This window comes from Crocodylus porosus, unplaced genomic scaffold (genome assembly GCF_001723895.1).
Source record: "Crocodylus porosus isolate Cpor-Errol unplaced genomic scaffold, CroPor_comp1, whole genome shotgun sequence".
Classification (NCBI taxonomy): domain Eukaryota; kingdom Metazoa; phylum Chordata; order Crocodylia; family Crocodylidae; genus Crocodylus; species Crocodylus porosus.
Genome location: NW_017728907.1, coordinates 6,053,293 through 6,071,921, shown reverse-complemented (window position 1 = coordinate 6,071,921; position 18,629 = coordinate 6,053,293). Strand labels below are relative to the sequence as shown.

Sequence of the window (18,629 nt, the reverse complement as noted above, 5' to 3'; positions counted from 1 at the left end):
TTATTTGTTAATCTCAGAGAATATTCACCCTCACTAGGACCATCAAGGTCCCAATTCTGTAAATAACTCATGCAGAATACCCATCAATTTCTATAGGAATCCTGCTCAGGATCAGGGGACAAGAAAGATCTGGCCTCTCTGGCTGTTATATGTATTGTGGTAATGCTAAGGGACCTGTAATCATAGATCAGGTACTATGCTAGATGCTGTAGAAACATGTAGGGGGATCATAGTTCTTGATTCCAAGAGTTACAGTCTCAGTCCCATAGAGATAACTTTGTACAGGAAACAGAAAGTGAGGACAGCCTTGTAATCCAGGCACTAAACTTAACCACTAGAGACCTGGTTTTCTTTTCTGGTTCTGACATCACCTTCCTAGTGAATCTGGACAAGTCGCTTAATGCTGCTATGCCTCAGTACCCTATGTGTAAAATGGGGATAAGTAGTACTGACCTGCTTCACAAGTGTTATGGGAGGATACCTTCATTAATGAATGTGTCATGCTCGGATACAGCTGAGAAAGGCTTTTGTGAATTCCTAGTTAGACCATATTTTATGCCCACCCATTTGCTGATTCATTCTGCAAAAGGTCTAATAAGAAATTCTAAAACATACGTTTCTAAAAATTATGATCACTTCAAGATAGTGATCAGTTAGCTTTTGGCATAGTTGAGCACACAGCTCATCCTACTGCTTCAGTAGTGAATGTATTTTAGCTCTGACACAAAAACCCAATGACACCACATTTCTTCAGCAGCTGCAGAAGATCTAGTTGTATATGAAACCTGTGGACACATCATTCTCTCTTTTAAAGGCAGAAAAATGGGCTACATCAGGTAGAAGATGTACTAAAACATTGGCTGAAGCAGGCAACAGCTCACTTTTCATATATTCTAATGATTTCTAAAATAGCAAAAGGCAGGCAAGAATACAACACATAGATTACTATAAACTGGGTAAGGCAGATACCATTCTGGACCCTAGTCAATGAAGATTAGGGAAGTGAACTTTATTTTAAGAAAGTCAGTCCTAATGTTTCATATTTCTGCCAGGTGCCACTACACATTAATGTACAAATAGACATCTCATGCTAGCATAAATATAAACCTAGCTGGAAAACAAAGAGCCTATTGCAGTAGTATTCCACTGCCAAAACGTGACAGAGGAAGTACTGGCTGCATTTCATAATCTGAAGTTTCACCTACAAACTGCATGCCCTAACTGGTGATTGCCAAGTGGTAAGGTTCATTGCTAAGAGAGCCTTTTATACCAAAGGTGTCATCAAAAAGTAATCTAGGCCAACTCCCCAAGACAAATCTTCACTATAACTTATTGCTTAACATGATGAGCTTTTATATGTGTCTAGTTATTGCTAACATTGAGTAAAGTAGACAGGCATTGAATTGGTGCAAGTGAATAACTAAGTCTATGTGTTGCTATTCCAAACCAAGCAAAATTACTTAACTCTTTTCTCAATTTCCTATGATGCTTGTGTTTTGCTGCAGAAAGTCTAGGTCCTTATAGGTTAATATACAAAGATAGCTAAAGTACCTTAAAGAAATCTGTCACCTTATAACAAGTCAGTCATGTCTCATGTATATTGTTAGTTATGCAACAGAAGCCATATATATGAAGGGCCAACACAGGGCCAAATAAGCCAATCTTGTTTCAGGGAGAGAAACAGAAGATTGAAACTTTCTTTTTGTTAATTACTTCTTAAGAACAATAATTTGTAATTATACAGTAAACACAGTGTTAACCAGCATTATACTATCTGAAATACTCTATTAACTAGAATTTCCAGCCAGCCGGCCTGATATATATGTGTGTGTGTGCGTGTGTGTGTGTGTGTGTGTGTAGGGAGCTCTCACATGACAGCTGCTGCCACCACCCACCACCCTGTGCTGCCACTGTGGCTCCACGTGTGGCCATCACCCTCCCCACAGCCACCCATGCAGTTTTCAAAAAGGTTGAACACCTCTGCCTCAGATGACCAGAATGTTTAGATACCTGGCACCCGCTTTACTCAACTTATGCCAGGTAACACAGCTTTTACTGTATTTCAATTGAGCATCTCAAGACTTCTGTTTCCTTGTCTGGGAAAAAAAAAATAACTGGGGAGGGACGTGGAATTTCTGCAAGTTTCACCTTACCTGAGTTTTCCACCAATAATCCCCAGACTTCCAAGAGAGGTGAGAAAATGGAGTTCCCTGCTCCATTTCATATGCTCTTATGCCTCTTACTCTGATACTGGTGTGGTACCCAGGCACTTTTTTAAACGTCAAATCACCTCTGTGAAATAAATATGATTAAATCAGTTATGCTGCAGAATGAATCTATTGAAGGAAGGGGAAAGTCATTCTAGAAACATGGTGACGTGGTTGCTGAATACCACCACTTCCTTCAAATATCTATGTTTAAAAGCTCATCTGTTTGTAAGAGTAAAAGGAAACTCCTAAACCAAGCTGGATTTATAAAAATAGAAATGGGAGTTTGATTGCAGAAGAATTAGTTTATCGATCTTGGGTAGGTCACATGCTCAACATCACCAGTGGATCTGAGCACTTCACAGACTTTCATGTATTTATCCTTACAGCAGCCTTCATTTTATACCTGGGAAATGGAGTAAAAGAAACAGACACACAGAGCTAATTTACAAGGGGCTTGTCTGCAGCATTTCAGTGCCAAGCTCAAAAACACGCTCCATCCACTGATGCTTCATGGATCAAATCTGTTCTAAGGACTACTGTAAGAGAGATATAGTATCTCTCTTCTGGGTTTTGCCATGGGGTAGGAGCAAGAAAGTGGGGTGTACTTCATAATAGCATTCTCAGGCCCAGCAAGAAGGCAGGGTAGACAAATCCTCATATAACTAGGTGCTTTCTTAGACACCTAATTCTAACATATAGGCTACAACAAGTGTCCTCTTGCCCCAAATCATGTAGATGCTTAATGAATTCAGTGAGGTGCCCGAGTTTCTGCTGCTGCACACTCAGGCTAAACTCAAACTCTACCGAGATTCACAAAAATAAGCATTCCTTTGCATTTCTTTCACTTACATAGGTATTGCTCTGAGCTTGTCTAACCCCAACAAACCTCAAGTAGGAGAGAACAGGAGTCTACCATTGATTAAAGCCCTTATCCACAGTCAGAGACACCATCTCTGAACTTCTTTAAAACACATCTTCCGGAGAAGTGCTATAACGCTTCATGAGGCTTTAGGATATTTGGGAGTGGGATTTTCAAAGGGTATACTTACACCATGATGCCAATGCATGCCAGCAGGGGTGTCCCTGAGCATGCCTACAGGCTTCCTTTCACATGCTCCAAATATGACAGTGCAGCCACTCTCAAGACCTTGGTCTCCAGCGTGCTATGGATCTAACATCCTTTTATAAACAGTTGTCATTCACTTTGAATTAAAGAAAATTTATTATAACTACAAAGCAGTTTAAAAAGAATGAAACATAGGATTCCCTCTTGTACGTATCTATGCTAGATTTTTCTCTCTCTCTTTTTTTTTTTTTTTTGTAGGCATTCACTGTGAAGAAGACATCAATGAGTGTTACATGAACCCTTGCCAAAATGGTGGAACCTGTGAGAATTTTCCTGGAAATTATACTTGCCATTGCCCCCCTGGAGATAAGGAGGGGATGTTTTATGGTGGCTGGAACTGTAGTGAGGTTCTTCAGGGCTGCACTGATCACCAATGCCAAAATAATGGAATATGTATTCCCCATTTAAAAAATGGCCAGCATGGATCCAGCTGCATGTGCCCACCTGGGTATACTGGAATACACTGTGAAAAATTAACTACATTTTCTTTTGAGGGAAATGGTTTCCTTTGGGTGACGAGCATCAAGAGCCCTGCAAAAGACTCCTTCTACAACATAAACCTGAGATTTCACACTGTGCAACCTACAGCCTTTATATTTTACCGAGGGGGAAAAGATACATTTGTGAAGTTGGAGTTACTAAATGGCTACTTACACTTAGCCATGCAAGTCAATAGTCAGCCACAGGATCTTTTCCTTATTTCACATAATGTCAGTGATGGGAAATGGCATTCAGTAGAGGTAACCTTCACAAGAGCTGTTACTCTTAATTTACTCGACAGCTCATGTATAGAATCATGTGTCAATAAAACTGCTGCTACAATAAATAGTGACCAACTGATGCCTGCATTTCAGAGCACATTTTTGGGTGGTTTACCAGTGGGAATCACGAGTGGTGACTCTCTATTAAACACCTATAATACGCATTCTGCACCTTCGTTTATAGGCTGTCTTCAGGACATTGAAATAGACTTGAACATTATTACACCGGACAACATGTCATCTGAATCAACTTTAAATGTCAAGGCAGGCTGTGCTAAAAAGGATTGGTGTGAAAACAACCCTTGTCAAAATAGGGGGCGCTGCATCAATTTGTGGCTGAGTTATCAGTGTGACTGCTACAGGCCTTACACCGGGCCAAACTGTTCAACAGGTAAGACAGTGCTCTCAGCATTAGTATATTAAATGCAAGCCGAAAGCACTGGCACTTAATCGTAAGCAACAAATCTGCTTATACCAGTGCTGAAACACCATGACCCTTAAGACCTCTGGAGCTTATTATCAACTGACAAGAAAATGCAGGAGGTCAGTAGTAGCAGGAGCTCATTATTGTCTAGTTCTCTCTCAGAAGCCTGAATTTCAGTGAGACAGAAAAGTCAAAGTAAAGTTATGGCTTCTGCTCAACAATGTTTTTAATCTTTTGACTTTCAGTACTCTATAAATTTTGGAAAACTCTACCCTGCTGGCAGTTATGCTCTTGGGGTAAAATTTACAGAAACGTATAACTGACTTAAAGAAATTACATCTCCTTTTCAAAAGTCACTCAGGTGTTTCTGTAAATTTTATCTCCAGTGCCAATCTGCCCCTGTAAAAAACTGCCTGTGTGACTGAGGGTGAATAAAGCAAAATCAAACTTACTAAAACATCTTTAAAAAATCTTGTTTTTTTAATTGACATCTACATGAATATTCACCCCAACATGAAGCTAAAATTATTTTGATTGTTTGATTGTTCTTACCACACTAGGCAGAATGGATGCTCTGAAGTCCTGGTATCAAAATCTTTTCACCTCTTTCTTAGCTAATTAAAGTCCTGCTCAGGGTTGGAGTTGGCAAAATCTGTCAACAACTGGTAACCAATATTAAAGGTGTCTTTTTCCTAGTAGATGTGTGACCACATATGAAAAACCAACTAACTACCAGTCCAATAGGCTGTGTCAGCAAGAAAGCCCAAAATAGAAGGGTTCTGGAAATTAAACTCCCATCTTTCCCCCCAAGTGGTTCCTCCATTATAAGCTGGAGGAACCGCTGAAAGGACATATGCGGTCTCTGTACTGGCTCCTAGTTATGCTATACCTGTCACAGAAATAAATAGCTTCAGTTTGGAGTTGTAAATATACCACATTTGAACTGGATTCTGCAAACCTTTGTCAGGAAAACTCCTCTTGAACTCATATCAAGAACTTTGCATGAGAGAAACATGCAGGATTTGTCACCTACAAGTTGTTCACCATCCACACATGTTAATGTGCAACATTTTAGGATGAGGAACTGACAACACATTTTTGCCTAGTAGGATGACAGAAATGAAGAGCAACAGGAGCACTTGAGTCAGATCCATAGGGCTGGATCCTCCGCTGGTGTAAATCAGCATGCCTACACTGCAATCAATGAAACTACACTTATATTGCCTGAAGATCTGGTCCCCTGGGGCTTATTGGATGATTTTCTGCAGAAAGCTGTAGCTTGAAATAGATTTCAAAGTGTTTCAATACTATATTATTTCATATGTTGTACTTCATAGCTATCAATATATACCTTATTTCTTTTTTTATTGCAAAAATGACAGTCTGATAGGTAACTGAAACAGACTGCTTTGAAGTCCAGCAGTAATTTAGCCAAAGGTTTGAAAAGTAACTTTGGAGTATAGGACAGCATCTGGTAAATATGCTTGCCTCCTTATAAGAAATGAAATTAAAAACATTCAGGGCCAAGAGAGGCTTATTCTTGCATTCAAACTGTTGAAAATTATTAGAAAGGATTCAATATTTTTTCCTGCTGACCACAATATTCCTTGCAAATCATGGCACCATGCCATTTTGATACATGGCTTCTAGATTTATGCTGTATTTAAAAAACCATGGCAGGTTTCTTTAAGGGTGGGGGAATGGGGGAGGGCTTGTGGTAAGGGATAAAATAAGAAATGTTAGTGTCTTTTTGAAGAAAAGTTGCTGCCAAATATTTAATTGACACAAGGCAATATTTTCACTACATATACAAAATAACAAACAGATGTTGACTTATTTTGATCAGCATCCAGATGTAGTGACCCAAGAGGTTAATATTGACCAAGGTGGTACTGACTGTCCCATCAAACACAAGACCAAATTTAATTTTTTTTGAGGCAGAATAATTGAAACTCCAAGTACAGCATTACCTTTTTTGAGGGCTAATCCTTCCCTTAATGTTTCAAAGCTACTGTGCTTCAACCACTACATCCATTAGAAGTGTTCTTTTTTAAGGAAAAATGTTTTACTCAAGTGCAGCACTTTAAAGAGTATGCACTCTAAAAAGCTTTCAAGTACTCTTTTCAGCCAAAAAGATTTATTTGTATTTGTTGTGTTTTTAATAGTAGATAAAGAAAGACATATAGATAGTCTCATTCATGAAATTAAAATATTTCAGGCTCAGTTTTTATGGAATTGTCTATTTGGGGACAAATAAGGGATTTATTCCTCTTACTGTGCTTCATTCTAGCACCATCGTTGTTAAGGATTGTTAGGGTTTCCACCATCAGCCCGCAATTTTCATTGGTTTTATAATTTAGTCATAAAAAAGGCAGTGCTGCAGGCAGAAACTTGGCATATGAGGTCTCAGTCCAGGAGTTTTATTACCTAAAAGAGGAGTCTGACTGTTTAGTTACAAGACCATTTTTTAAAACTTGGTTGACACTTGTTTTGTGTCTTTGACATTTAGAAAAGATAAGTTCATCAAAGCATTTCAGCCACAAATCTATAATATAGAGATTAAGATTTTGCTGGTACAACAGAACAAACATAATTTATTACAGCAATTTGGACTACATACTTTATGCTCCTAATTAAAAGTCTGAACCTCATTATAGATAATAAAAAGAAAGGAAGAGAAAAAGGTGTTTTTGGTTTAAGTTAATAATTTAGTGGGTAAACAAAAAGAAAAAGGCTTCTAGTGTTCTTGATCATTTGCATGCCTCAGTTATGGCCCGGTGTCATATATTGGCATTGACTGATCATGAATAGACATGACAGCATTATAGCTACTGACAGAGCTAGACTGATGAAAGTCAGCATATATTTTGTGCTGAGCCCCAGAAGGTGAAAATCTGCACAAGGTTGTAGAGCCACCACAGTCCAAGAGTGACTATGTGCAGAATTTGGACAAAAGTTACTATATTTGCACATTTTATTATTAGTGTCTTTCTTTGGAGATTCATTTCTGAACCAGTGCCACCCATTCTCACTGACAAGGTGAGGTTAGGGAGAAGAAACACTGCCTGCTATACCTGAGAGTGAACTCTTGGTTCTCAAGAGCCTTGGGATAGGAAAATGCAAGTTAAAATGCCTTATACCAGCATTAGTGAATATAGCATTGGGATGAAATCTTAAGCCCTCTGAAACCAATTATAACATTTCCTTCAACTTCAGTATGGTCAGAATTTACCTTTGGTCTTCAGGGTGTGGTAGCAACTCAGCCAAGTTGCACTCAAAATACAGCTTTCTAATGACCAGTACCAATAACCATGTTTGAATCTACCTTTGCAAAGCCATCTGGCTACACCTTTTCACAATATGTACAGAGGCTGCTATCAGGGACAAATGCAATGTAATAATACAACCTATTATATCAAACTCAATCCTGACCCACCTGGTCCCACTGAAGCCAACAGAGATTTTGACATTAAAGCCACTGGGGTAGAGTCAAATACTCATTGCATCTCTAAATACTAGGAAATATATTGATTGTTTTATAAGCAGCTGATATTTGATCACTGTGCTACCTCCATAACAATTAAACTATTTATTTATCTCTCTCTCTCTCTCCTCCCACCCCAATCTCAAGAGTATATGCCAGGCCGATTTGGACATGAGGATTCCTCAGGGTATGCTATGTTTTCTGTTGCTGGTATTCAGAATAAAAATGTGATTATATCAATGTTTGTCCGAACACGCAAATCTTCTGGTTTGTTGCTGGCTTTGAGGAATAGTACATCTCTGTATATAAGAATCTACCTGGAGGATGGGAAGGTAGTAATAAGAGTTCCAAATTCCATCCAATTATTAGGACGAAACAAGATGAACGATGGAACTTTTTACTTGTTATCGCTAAAAATAGAGCCAAATAAGATTGAGTTGTTTCAGTCATCTCAGTACTTAGGCTCTATATCTACTCCAAGACTAACAGTCCAAGGTAGGGATTTCCTTTATATTGGAGGACTACCAGATAAACAAGAAACCAACATGAATGGTGGATATTTCAAAGGTTGCATCCAAGATTTAAGACTGAATAATCAGCAACTGGAATTCTTCCCCATCACCGCTTCTCTGAATTCTATTATCAACCAAACACTGATCAACGTGACCCAGGGCTGTGCCAGTGACAACACTTGCAAGGTAAGGATGCCATTTTTCACAGTATGTTTTAATGATTCCAGTTGAGACTCTTCTTGTGACCCACTAATCTTTCAACACCATATGTGATACTGCCATCTTAATATACACATATATATGTATAAACATGTTTATATATATATATAAACTTATAATCTAAACATGTTCTGTGTGTGTGTGTATCTATCTATCTATCTAAACACATACTAATCAGAGCAGATTTTACTAAAAAGTGCTGGCATCAATGCCAAGTATTTTTCTGGAGTGTAATAAGTCTATGTAAAAAGGAGGTACTGATGATCAGCATTTCCTAATGTAAATGTAAAATAATACATTCATGTAGCCTGCAAGGCTCTATAGCTTTCTGTTCAAAGAAAACAGAATTTCCTCTCTGCCTTTCCTCAGTGGGGAATGCACTGAAACTTGCTTATGTTTTGACAACTTTTTTTCTTTTTTCCCCATTTAGTCCAACCCTTGCCACAATGGTGGCATTTGCTATTCTCTCTGGGATGACTTCACTTGCACATGTCCCCCAAACACAGCAGGGAAATCATGTGACCAAGTAAAGTGGTGTGAGCACAGTCCATGCCCTCGTGAAGCACAGTGCCAGCTTGTGTATCAAGGATTTGAATGTAGGTGTCTTTTAGTCATTCATACAGGGATTGGGGGATTGATACAACCTTGGGCCATATTGATTGCTGTAAACATTTCCTTTAAATCAAGCATTCCAGTCATCTTAAGACTCGCCAGATTTTCTATTTGTATTTATTTTTGTTGATCACCATTATTTCAGCAGAACCCTGGTTATTGCCACAAAAGGTAATATTAATGAGAGGACATAGTGGAATTTACAGCCGTCACTTGTGCCTGGTTCTAGATTTCAATCTGTGTCAATTTGTATCCCTTTTTTTAAAGCAGCCTCCACTTTTGAAAAGAATGGAGATTACACCAGTTATTCAATGCATCTACTTTGTGTAGACATAAAATAGATCTCTCACTTTGTCAGAGTGCCACTGTGCCCCACATTTTTTACTGCAGACAGATAAGAGGATGCTATCCTGGATTAACCTTAAGATGCTTTGCCTCTTCCTGGAAAGGCAAGCCGCATGACAGACATTTCCACACTGCTTAAGTCTATTCTCTTAGAGGTGAAACATCCATTAAAAAATCTTAAGCATACACCGGAAAGATAGTTTTGTAATGGCATCTTAAAAAAAAAAACAACAAACCACAAGAGTTCCAAGCGTATGGTTGGTTTGAAAATTAATGACCACTTGTCATCATGGCAAGTAATGGCATTAGCCATTTCACAGTCCTCTTTTCTATTCCTACCCCTTTCTCTCCCTCCCCACAAATTATCCTTCACATAGAAGTGAAATTTAAAAAACAAGCCTTCTTCAGAATTTCCACTTCTACACAGTGAAAACCTCCATGATGTTTCAAAGCAAGGATAATGACTATAAAGTGCAATGGGAGCAGTTAGAATGGCTGACTCGTATGAATGAAAAAATTGGTCGGCAAAAGGCTTCCAGCACAGAAGAAATGGAACAACCAACAAACGGGTCAATATGTGACTCCTTTTTGGTTGAGACAGGAAAGGAGACTTGCTAGAGTGATCATTAAAACACATATTTAAAACCAAAATTAAAATATTGCACATTTTCAACTGCCCTTGCTTTGATGAAAACATTAAAATGTCGTATTACAGCAGGATATAAACATACACACAGGGGGAAGTAATCGACCTCTTTCCTTTTGTTAAAATCAAGGCAATCTACATCGTTAGCAGTCCTTACCTTTGAATTTCTTTTCTGTTTTATGTGGTAATAGTAGGGGGTTTACTTAATGGACATTCATAAATGCCTGGGCTACAAAGCTGTATCTTTAACTATTTGCGTCAGTATGTGAACTTCAGTGTAGACAGACATAATATTATGCCTTCAAGCTGACAACTAATAATACTAAATTAGATAATCAGTATAATTTTGAATGATCATTTATTATTTGTAGTGAGTAACACCTAAAGGCCTCAGTCAGTGACTGTTCTTCAGTTGTCCTAGGCCAGAGGTTCTCAAGTCACTCTTCGTCAGACTCAAGGCATCCCTCAGAAAATGTCAGCTTTTAGATTTCACTCATTTCTTGACTACAGAAAAACAATAAACCAGTTCTTCCATTGCAAAGAACTTAGACCACAACAGAATGTCCAAATGCTTTTGGCGCTATGGATTCCTATTTGACATCTCTGGAAAATGGCAGTGTCCTGGTAATCCAGGTGCAGAGAGCTCCAGAGCCACTCCTGCCCTGCTCCCATTCCACACTGCAGGGAGCACCTATGCAGGGAGCCTGACCTGGCTGGGGAGAGTGGCATCAGTGAGCAGGCTCATCCTTCTAGCCCCTGCTCTCTACCTGCCAAGTGGGGGCAAGTGGTGGGCAGGGGAAAGGTACTGGGGGATACAGGTATAGAGCGGAGCTGGGGGTGGGGACAAGGGGTAGGAGTCAGGCCACCTGCCCCCCTTCCCTATCTGCCCCCCCTGCTGCTGCTTTCTCTGCCACAGCAGTGCGGGAGGGACTGTGAATTTAAGAAAATCCTCAATAATTAGTTCTATACATGGAAAATTATAAGAAATTTAAAGTTTTCCAGGTTTAGAATCTAAGTATTGGTGAAAACTTGAATTTGTCTTGGATTCAGGTAAATACAGTATAATACAATTACTAATTTTAACATAAAGGCTTTGGCAACCTAAGGGCATGTGTAGATGAAACAAGGGGCATGACACTTTACAGTGGGTTAAATGCTTTTGCACTGCTTCAGTGGTGTTGGTGTTTGCACGTGTTGGCGGCGTATTGTACATTAATTTCAGCTGCTGTAGCAAACCAAAACACCTCCAAGGAGTTTTAGTTTGCTGCCCTACAGCTGTGAAGCAAAGCACTGGGCTCCGTGTGGCTCAGGACTCTGCAGGCAGCCCGTGCAGGCCGGCTCCTCCAAAGGATTAAAAAAAAAAACCCAGCGACCCTGATCTTTTTTCTTTTTTTTGGTCCCCTGGAGCCTGTCTGCTTGCCTGAGCTATATGGGGACCCAGTCCTTCCCTCCATAGCTCTGTTGCCCCTCAAGACCTCCTGAGCTGGGTGCCTGTGGGCAGGTGCCACCTGAAGGACGTGCAGCTGCTGCAGAGGGAAGCACCACCCCCCACCCGGCAGCTCAGGGACTGCTCTGCCCACCGCCAGCTTGCCCTCCCCTTCCCGCTGCAGAGAGGTAGGTAAGACATGGGTGTACATGACACAGGGGTTTACTTCACCCTAAATTGAAGTGGTGTTTTTAAAAACCTAGCGCTTCAATTTAGGGTGAAGTAAACCCCCATTTCATCTACACATGCCCTCAAGCAAGACAGCCCTGCTCCCCAACCCTCTTCCCCCACAAAAAAATCACACTCTTGGCTGGCTTAACTATTTCAGCAAAAGCCTACTAATATAAATACAGTTATGCTAGCAAAACATGTCCTTCTGGGAATATAACTGCTTCTCTCTGGAGAACTAATTTTGAATATACCAGGAGTGCCACTGGGGACAGAAGGGAGAGCCAGCTCACCTCTACTACTAAACCATACAGGGTCTCCATAAAAGTATAGAGAAGTCCTAAATATATGATGAGAAACAACAGGAAGAGATAACAAGCAAATAGGGAATGCAAAGTAACAGTGAGACAACTGTGACCAGCATCACAAGGAATGTATATTTATAATTGGATGGTTTAATATATTTTAATAGAAACCGGGGTAATGAAAAAATACCAAACATATTTGTGAAAATATTGGATTCTAATGTAAAAAAAAAAATTTGATACAATGTTGTCCATCAATCCTGACTTATTGCAATGACAAATTAGTGTGCTATTCCTTTTAAGTTACAGCAGTATAGTATAATTTACATCAGTAGAAATATGGCAGTGCCAGGAGAACTACTTAGCTCAAAACATAATGGACCTTACCTGTCTGTCTTTAGCTTTACACTGATTGTCATCCGCAGACTAATGGAAATTATCCCTGATTTGCACCACTAAGTGTTACTTAGGACTTCACTTTATGTTTCTAAAAACATAATCCTGTTTATTTCCCATCTGACAAAAGAAGGGAAGAAGATTCACATTTTGTAAGGCACCATGCATAAATCACAATGTCCCAGTGACTTCAGTAGAAGTCTGCTGATCTTCACCACATGACAATTTGACCTTTCCCACTATGTATTGCTTACATACAGACAATGGTTTCAGAGGTGTACAAGACATGAAGGAACAGGACCTGATTTTTATCTCATATTTGTTTTGCACTTGTATAACTCGATTAACTTATACCGGATTTCCACAGGTATAAATGAGATAAGAATTAGGCTTACAGGGCATATCCATATCTACACATGTGTTAATGCACTTTAGTTAATGTACATTAAATCTAGTACCTCCATTATGAGGTACTAAGAAAATGCACCTTAGCCTATCTTAATGTGCATTAGCTAAAGAGCACAGGTTTTTAAAGTGATGCCTATTTTAATGAACGTTAATAGCACAGTTTTTTTGTGATGCTTTAATGCTCATTAAAGCACATGTGTAGACATGCCCACTGTTCATCTCCCAAAGAATGTGTAGCTTAAGAGAAAGACAAACATACCAGAACCCCCAAGGGACATAATAGATTTAGAACCTCAACTGATATAAAGCAGAAAAGCTCCATGTACTTAACTGAAGCTATGGATTGGCATTGGAATGGTATAATTTAGAATGAAAAGGGTTGAAATTTGTGTGCGTCACACCAGAAATGTAGGGATTGAAAAGGCAGCAGGAAGGGCATTCTATTTCAGTGCATAAGAAAAATTGTTCTGGAAAAACACAGTCTAAAATTGCTGTGATTTCTCACTGGATGTTATTATTATTTCATAGGTGTTGCTAATGCAGTGTTTAGTGGCAGAAGCAGTGCAATATTTTACAGAAGCAATGGGAAGATAAAGAGAGACCTCACCAACATTGCATTTGGTTTTCGGACCAGGGATGCTGATGTGATACTTCTGTATGCTGAAAAGGAGCCAGAGTTCATTAGCATAAGCATTGAGAATTCTAAACTAGTGTTTCAGCTTCAAAGCGGCAATAGCTTTTATATGCTGAGACTGGTTAGTTCCCAATCAGTGAATGATGGAAAATGGCACCAAGTAACTGCTTCAATGCTAGAACCCCAATCTCAGTCCTCTAGGTGGCTCATTGATATAGATGATAAAAAGGACACTAGTACAGTTGCCACAGGAAGCCTCAACTTTTTAAGGGAAGAAACAGACGTTTACATAGCTGACAAAGCTTTCGACAATCTGGATGGCTTAAGAGGCTGCATGAGTACTATAGAAATCAATGGCATTTACCTCTCCTACTTTGGAAATTCTGATGGCTATACTACAAAACCTCAAGAAGAGCAATTCCTTAAAATATCGGCAAATTCTGTGGTTACTGGCTGTTTGCAAGTGGATGCTTGCAGCTCAAATCCCTGCATGCACGATGGGATATGTGAAGACTTATACAGTTACTACCATTGTACATGTCCAAAGGGGTGGACCGGCAAACGCTGTGAAATTAACATTGATGAATGCTCTTCGAATCCCTGTATTCATGGAAACTGCTCTGACAGAATCGCATCTTATGAGTGCAGCTGTAAACCTGGGTACACCGGGGTAAACTGTGAAGAAGACATAGACAATTGCTATGGTCACCAGTGTGCAAATGGAGCCACCTGCATAGATGGGATTAACAGCTATTCCTGCCGATGTGCAACTAACTTCACTGGAAAATTTTGCAGGTATGTAAGTGAGGCAGCTATAGAAGAACTTCCTGTCTTTAGAGCTCAACCATGAGGCGTTTTCAAGGTTGTATAAATTGAATTGAGAAAGAATGAATCCCTAAGCCTAGCCTAGTTTAATGCTTAGGCTTTGTACACAACTTACTACACAAATGACTTCTATTTCAAGGTAATTTAAGTTAATTGTGCACCTCTGAAGTCAGGACTACCATTTTAATTCTAATGGGGAAAGCTAGCAATTGCAGATAGTGGTTTTATGCAGGTAAATCCAAACAACACACATAGAATTTGTATTGGGTCTGGGTAAAGTTCAAGTAAATTTCTGGTGACTTAGGAACTTAAATCCCATTGAAAGTCAATGGGATATAGCTCTTAAAACACTTAGGTGATTTAGAAAAAAATAAGGTTTTTGAAAAAAGGGTTTTTTTTAGTATTATGAGAAGCCATTTATGAGGCTTAAGTCATTCAAAATAAGGTTCTCACACAATTTCCATGACCCAGAGCTGAAATACTGTGGTGGAGACTGGGGGGCACTGACAGACATGTAGCTCCCCACTGTAACTCATAGTGCTTCATAGAAAGTGTCATGAGTTACAGTGATGCCTCAACCTGATGTTCTCTGTTTGGGGAGGTTGGGAGGAAGAGAATAGAGCTCCACTTTAAAGCTGGTCCAGTGGAGAGTGGCTGCATGTCTACAGCCTTTCCTTTAGCCCCGCTCTTCCCCCAGCTCTGGTGCTATCTGTAGGATGGGATGGTGGGGCTCCAGTCTGGGGTTCGCCTGGCCTGCACTGGAGAGGGGGTTCGATTGAAGCCCCCCTCCCAAAGGGGCTCCAGTCCACAACCCTCCCCAGCACAGGCCAGACCAACCCCAGTCCGGAGCTCCCTCCCCTCCTCCGTCTCCTCTCCCACCCTGCAGATAGCAAAGGGGCAGGGCTGGGCTGCATCAGCCCAGCCCTACTTGCATGCACGGACAAACATAAGTTAATGAAGGTGCTCTACTTTGGAGCACCTTCATCTGAACCCTCATTAAACGACGGTTAATTTGTTGTGCAATCAGCCACTTTTAAAGCACTCTGCAGCTGTGCACTTCTGTCAGGGTATAGCCGTACAGCACTTTCAAGGGGCCGATCATGTGAAAAATATCATTTCTGTCAGTGCCCTCGATTTTTCTTTAGTTTGATCTAACAAATGTTTCCTTGAGACATCAGACACTGGATTCAGTGGAAGTTGTCCTTGAGTGAGGGCTGCACGATTAGTACAAATGCTATACATTCTTCTAATCATAAATGCTACTGCAAAAGTTGAAACACATGCAAGACTTCAATGTGCTTAAGCTTTTTATTTTTAAAATTATCCAGAGACATAAGGAGTTAGAGTCCCCTTATTTCAAAGGAATCATACTGATTTATGCTAGCTGAAAAACCCACCCTTTAGTTTCATTTTAAAATACACAAACAGCTTTGGAAGCTTTATATTTTATTTTAAGCCATTACCAAGTTTTGTTGCTCTGGTTTAGTACTAAGTCTTGCACACAAATCCCATCATTTACATTCTCTGCTAAATTGTATTACTATCAAATAAAGCCACAACACTTACCTAATGGCAGGGTCTATTTTCTACTTGATAATGAGTTATTATAGTGGTTGTAGTGGAGGTTTGGAAAGCACTTTAAATACAGGTATAAATGTCTGTTTTTGAGATTCATCATAATCAGCTGGATATCACACTTCACCGCTTACCTTCCTTTCTTTGATGAATAAGTGAAATTCGCTCTGTACTATAGCCTGATTTAATAAGCCAGGCAGCTACCAACACACTAACTATAGCAGATACTGAATGGATAGATTCAGGCAGGCATAGTTTTTCTCCCTGAAATAAAAGTCTGCAACCATTAGAAAATCATAGAACCATAGAGAAGTAGAGCTTCAAGGGACATCCACAGCTCATCTAGTCCAACCCCATCCTGATGCAAAATCACACTATGCAAATCATCCTTTACAAATCCACTAATGCAATGCTTCCCAAACTTTCCCTCAGCATGGCCCCTCACACCTAACCTGCAGCCCACCACCCCTAAGTGCTCCTCATTCCCCACCCACAGCCCCCTGGTTCTGCCAGTGTCCCTGACTCCTGATCCACAGCCCTCTGGCCCTGCCAGTGCTGCTCGCTGCCAACCCCTAACCCTCTACCATGTGCACCAGGGCCAAAGCCTGCAGCCCCCTACCCTGTAGCAGTGCCCAGGCCCCAACTGCCACTCATGGAAGATGGTAGCTGCTGCAGCCAGGGTGGAGTGCACAGCCTGGGCCCCCTTTCTGTCCCCTCCCCCAAGGGTGGCACAGCCAGAGTGGAGCCTGTGAAGGGGTGGAGGATGTGGGCTCCCTGCTTCAGGCTTGGGGGTCCCTGCCCTGCTGTCCTCCCTGCAAGGGCTCTGGAAGACTGCACCACCATGGCTGCCAAGCTAAGGTGCCCCCTACCTGCCCGGCAGCAGCAGAGGCATAACTCTACACTGCTGCCATGTGTCACCTTGCTGGCACAGCTCTCCTTCTCATGCCAGATTTCACCTGCCGGGCTGCAGAGGTGGCTTCTGCCTGGAGCTGGTCCGGCCTGGCTGCAGCCCTGCACCAGGCACAAAAATCTTGGGGGGCATATGCCCCCCCGCTACATTACCTTGACTCTCCCAACCTATTCCACCACATTGCATGTGCTTCCCACCCCTCAATACATTGCTTCTGCCCCCCTCACATCTCTGCCCCACCACTGCTTGGCTGTCACATGCATGTACGTGTGCACGTGCACATGACACCCCTGCCTCCAATCACCCTACCCTACTCCCTAAGTCCCAAGCAGCCCCTTGCAGGCTGGCAGTCTACCAGTCTGCAAGAGAAAACATCTGTTTTTCTCCTTTAAAGGAGAAAACCTGCATTTGTCTTTGTTAAAGGAGGAAAATCTGCATTTTTGCACAGTGAACGGAAAACCCAGATCCCTGTAATTATTGCAACCCCATCCGCTCATGATGTGACCCCATTTGGAGTTGTAACCCACAGCTTGGGAACTGCTGGTCTAACCTTTTAGTAAAACTACACAGATAACCCTGAGACAATACAGGGCATAACACCTCAACCTACCATAGCTAAAGAAGGGTGACCACGGTGGCCTATCTCCTGCTGCTATAAAAGTTGTTAATATATTCTCAAGAGATCCTGGAAAGAGGGCTGGCCATGGCTTCACCTAGGGGAAAGCAAAAACTCCCACAGTTCACACCAATCCGACAGTGGGGTAAAATTCCTTCCTGTCCCCAAATATGGCAATCAACCTGATCCCAAGTGGAGCCCTAGCAAGGAACCTCAATGTTTAAGTCCCATAGGAGCATGCCTCAGTCAAAATCCATAGCCAATACTCAGTATCTCTGAAGAAACTTAAAAAAAATGTATGTCTATATGTGATGCATCCTCATGCAGCTTCTCAAACAGCATGCCTATTTTCAGTTAGAACACGTTGCCCTTGTATGTATTAAATGTATCCATCATCATAAGCAGAACTGTTGAAGCAATAGGGAGTACCTGTGGTGTGAAGTACTGCTTGCTTAAAGTCTAATAGTATTTGAATCTGGCCCTTACAATTAATTTATAATACAGAAAGCCTAACAATTTATAACTCAACCAGACTGGCGTGCTTAAATTAATTAATTAATTAGATGTCTATCCCAGCCCTCTGCAAGACAGGCTAGGGGTAGTGTACAATAGAAAACAGAAAAATTATAAAAACAGATGAAAGCAGGTGAAGAACAAACTCCACAGATAACATAACTGTCTGTTGAAGGTCTGCCCAAATAAAAGAGTCTTACAGTGTTTTCAGGAGATGCCTTAAACTCTGATGGAGCACATATGGGGCTGCTAAATAAATTAACAAGAAAAATTTAGACTTTGTCCAACTGGTGGCTGGCAGGCACCAGGCTGGCAGTGGATAACATTAGGCTCAGTGGCCCCTGCAGCCACGTCTCCCACTGCAACATGGCATGAGAGGACCCAGGAGTCCACATATTAGGGCTGCGCAAAACTTTGGTCCCTGATTTGATTTGGCAGAGATTCAGCCTGATTC

The 18,629-nt window shown here is 40.9% G+C and overlaps 1 protein-coding gene across 1 annotated transcript in view; it reads left to right on the top strand.

Moving 5' to 3' along the window:
* Positions 1-18,629, top strand: part of CRB1 (crumbs 1, cell polarity complex component) — a 132,247-nt gene that overhangs the window by 73,513 nt on the left and 40,105 nt on the right. Inside the window, exons 4-7 of the mRNA XM_019530568.1 lie at positions 3,535-4,488; positions 8,153-8,703; positions 9,167-9,332; positions 13,631-14,531. Coding sequence (XP_019386113.1) covers positions 3,535-4,488; positions 8,153-8,703; positions 9,167-9,332; positions 13,631-14,531 — 2,572 coding nt within the window. The remainder of the gene's footprint in view (positions 1-3,534; positions 4,489-8,152; positions 8,704-9,166; positions 9,333-13,630; positions 14,532-18,629) is intronic.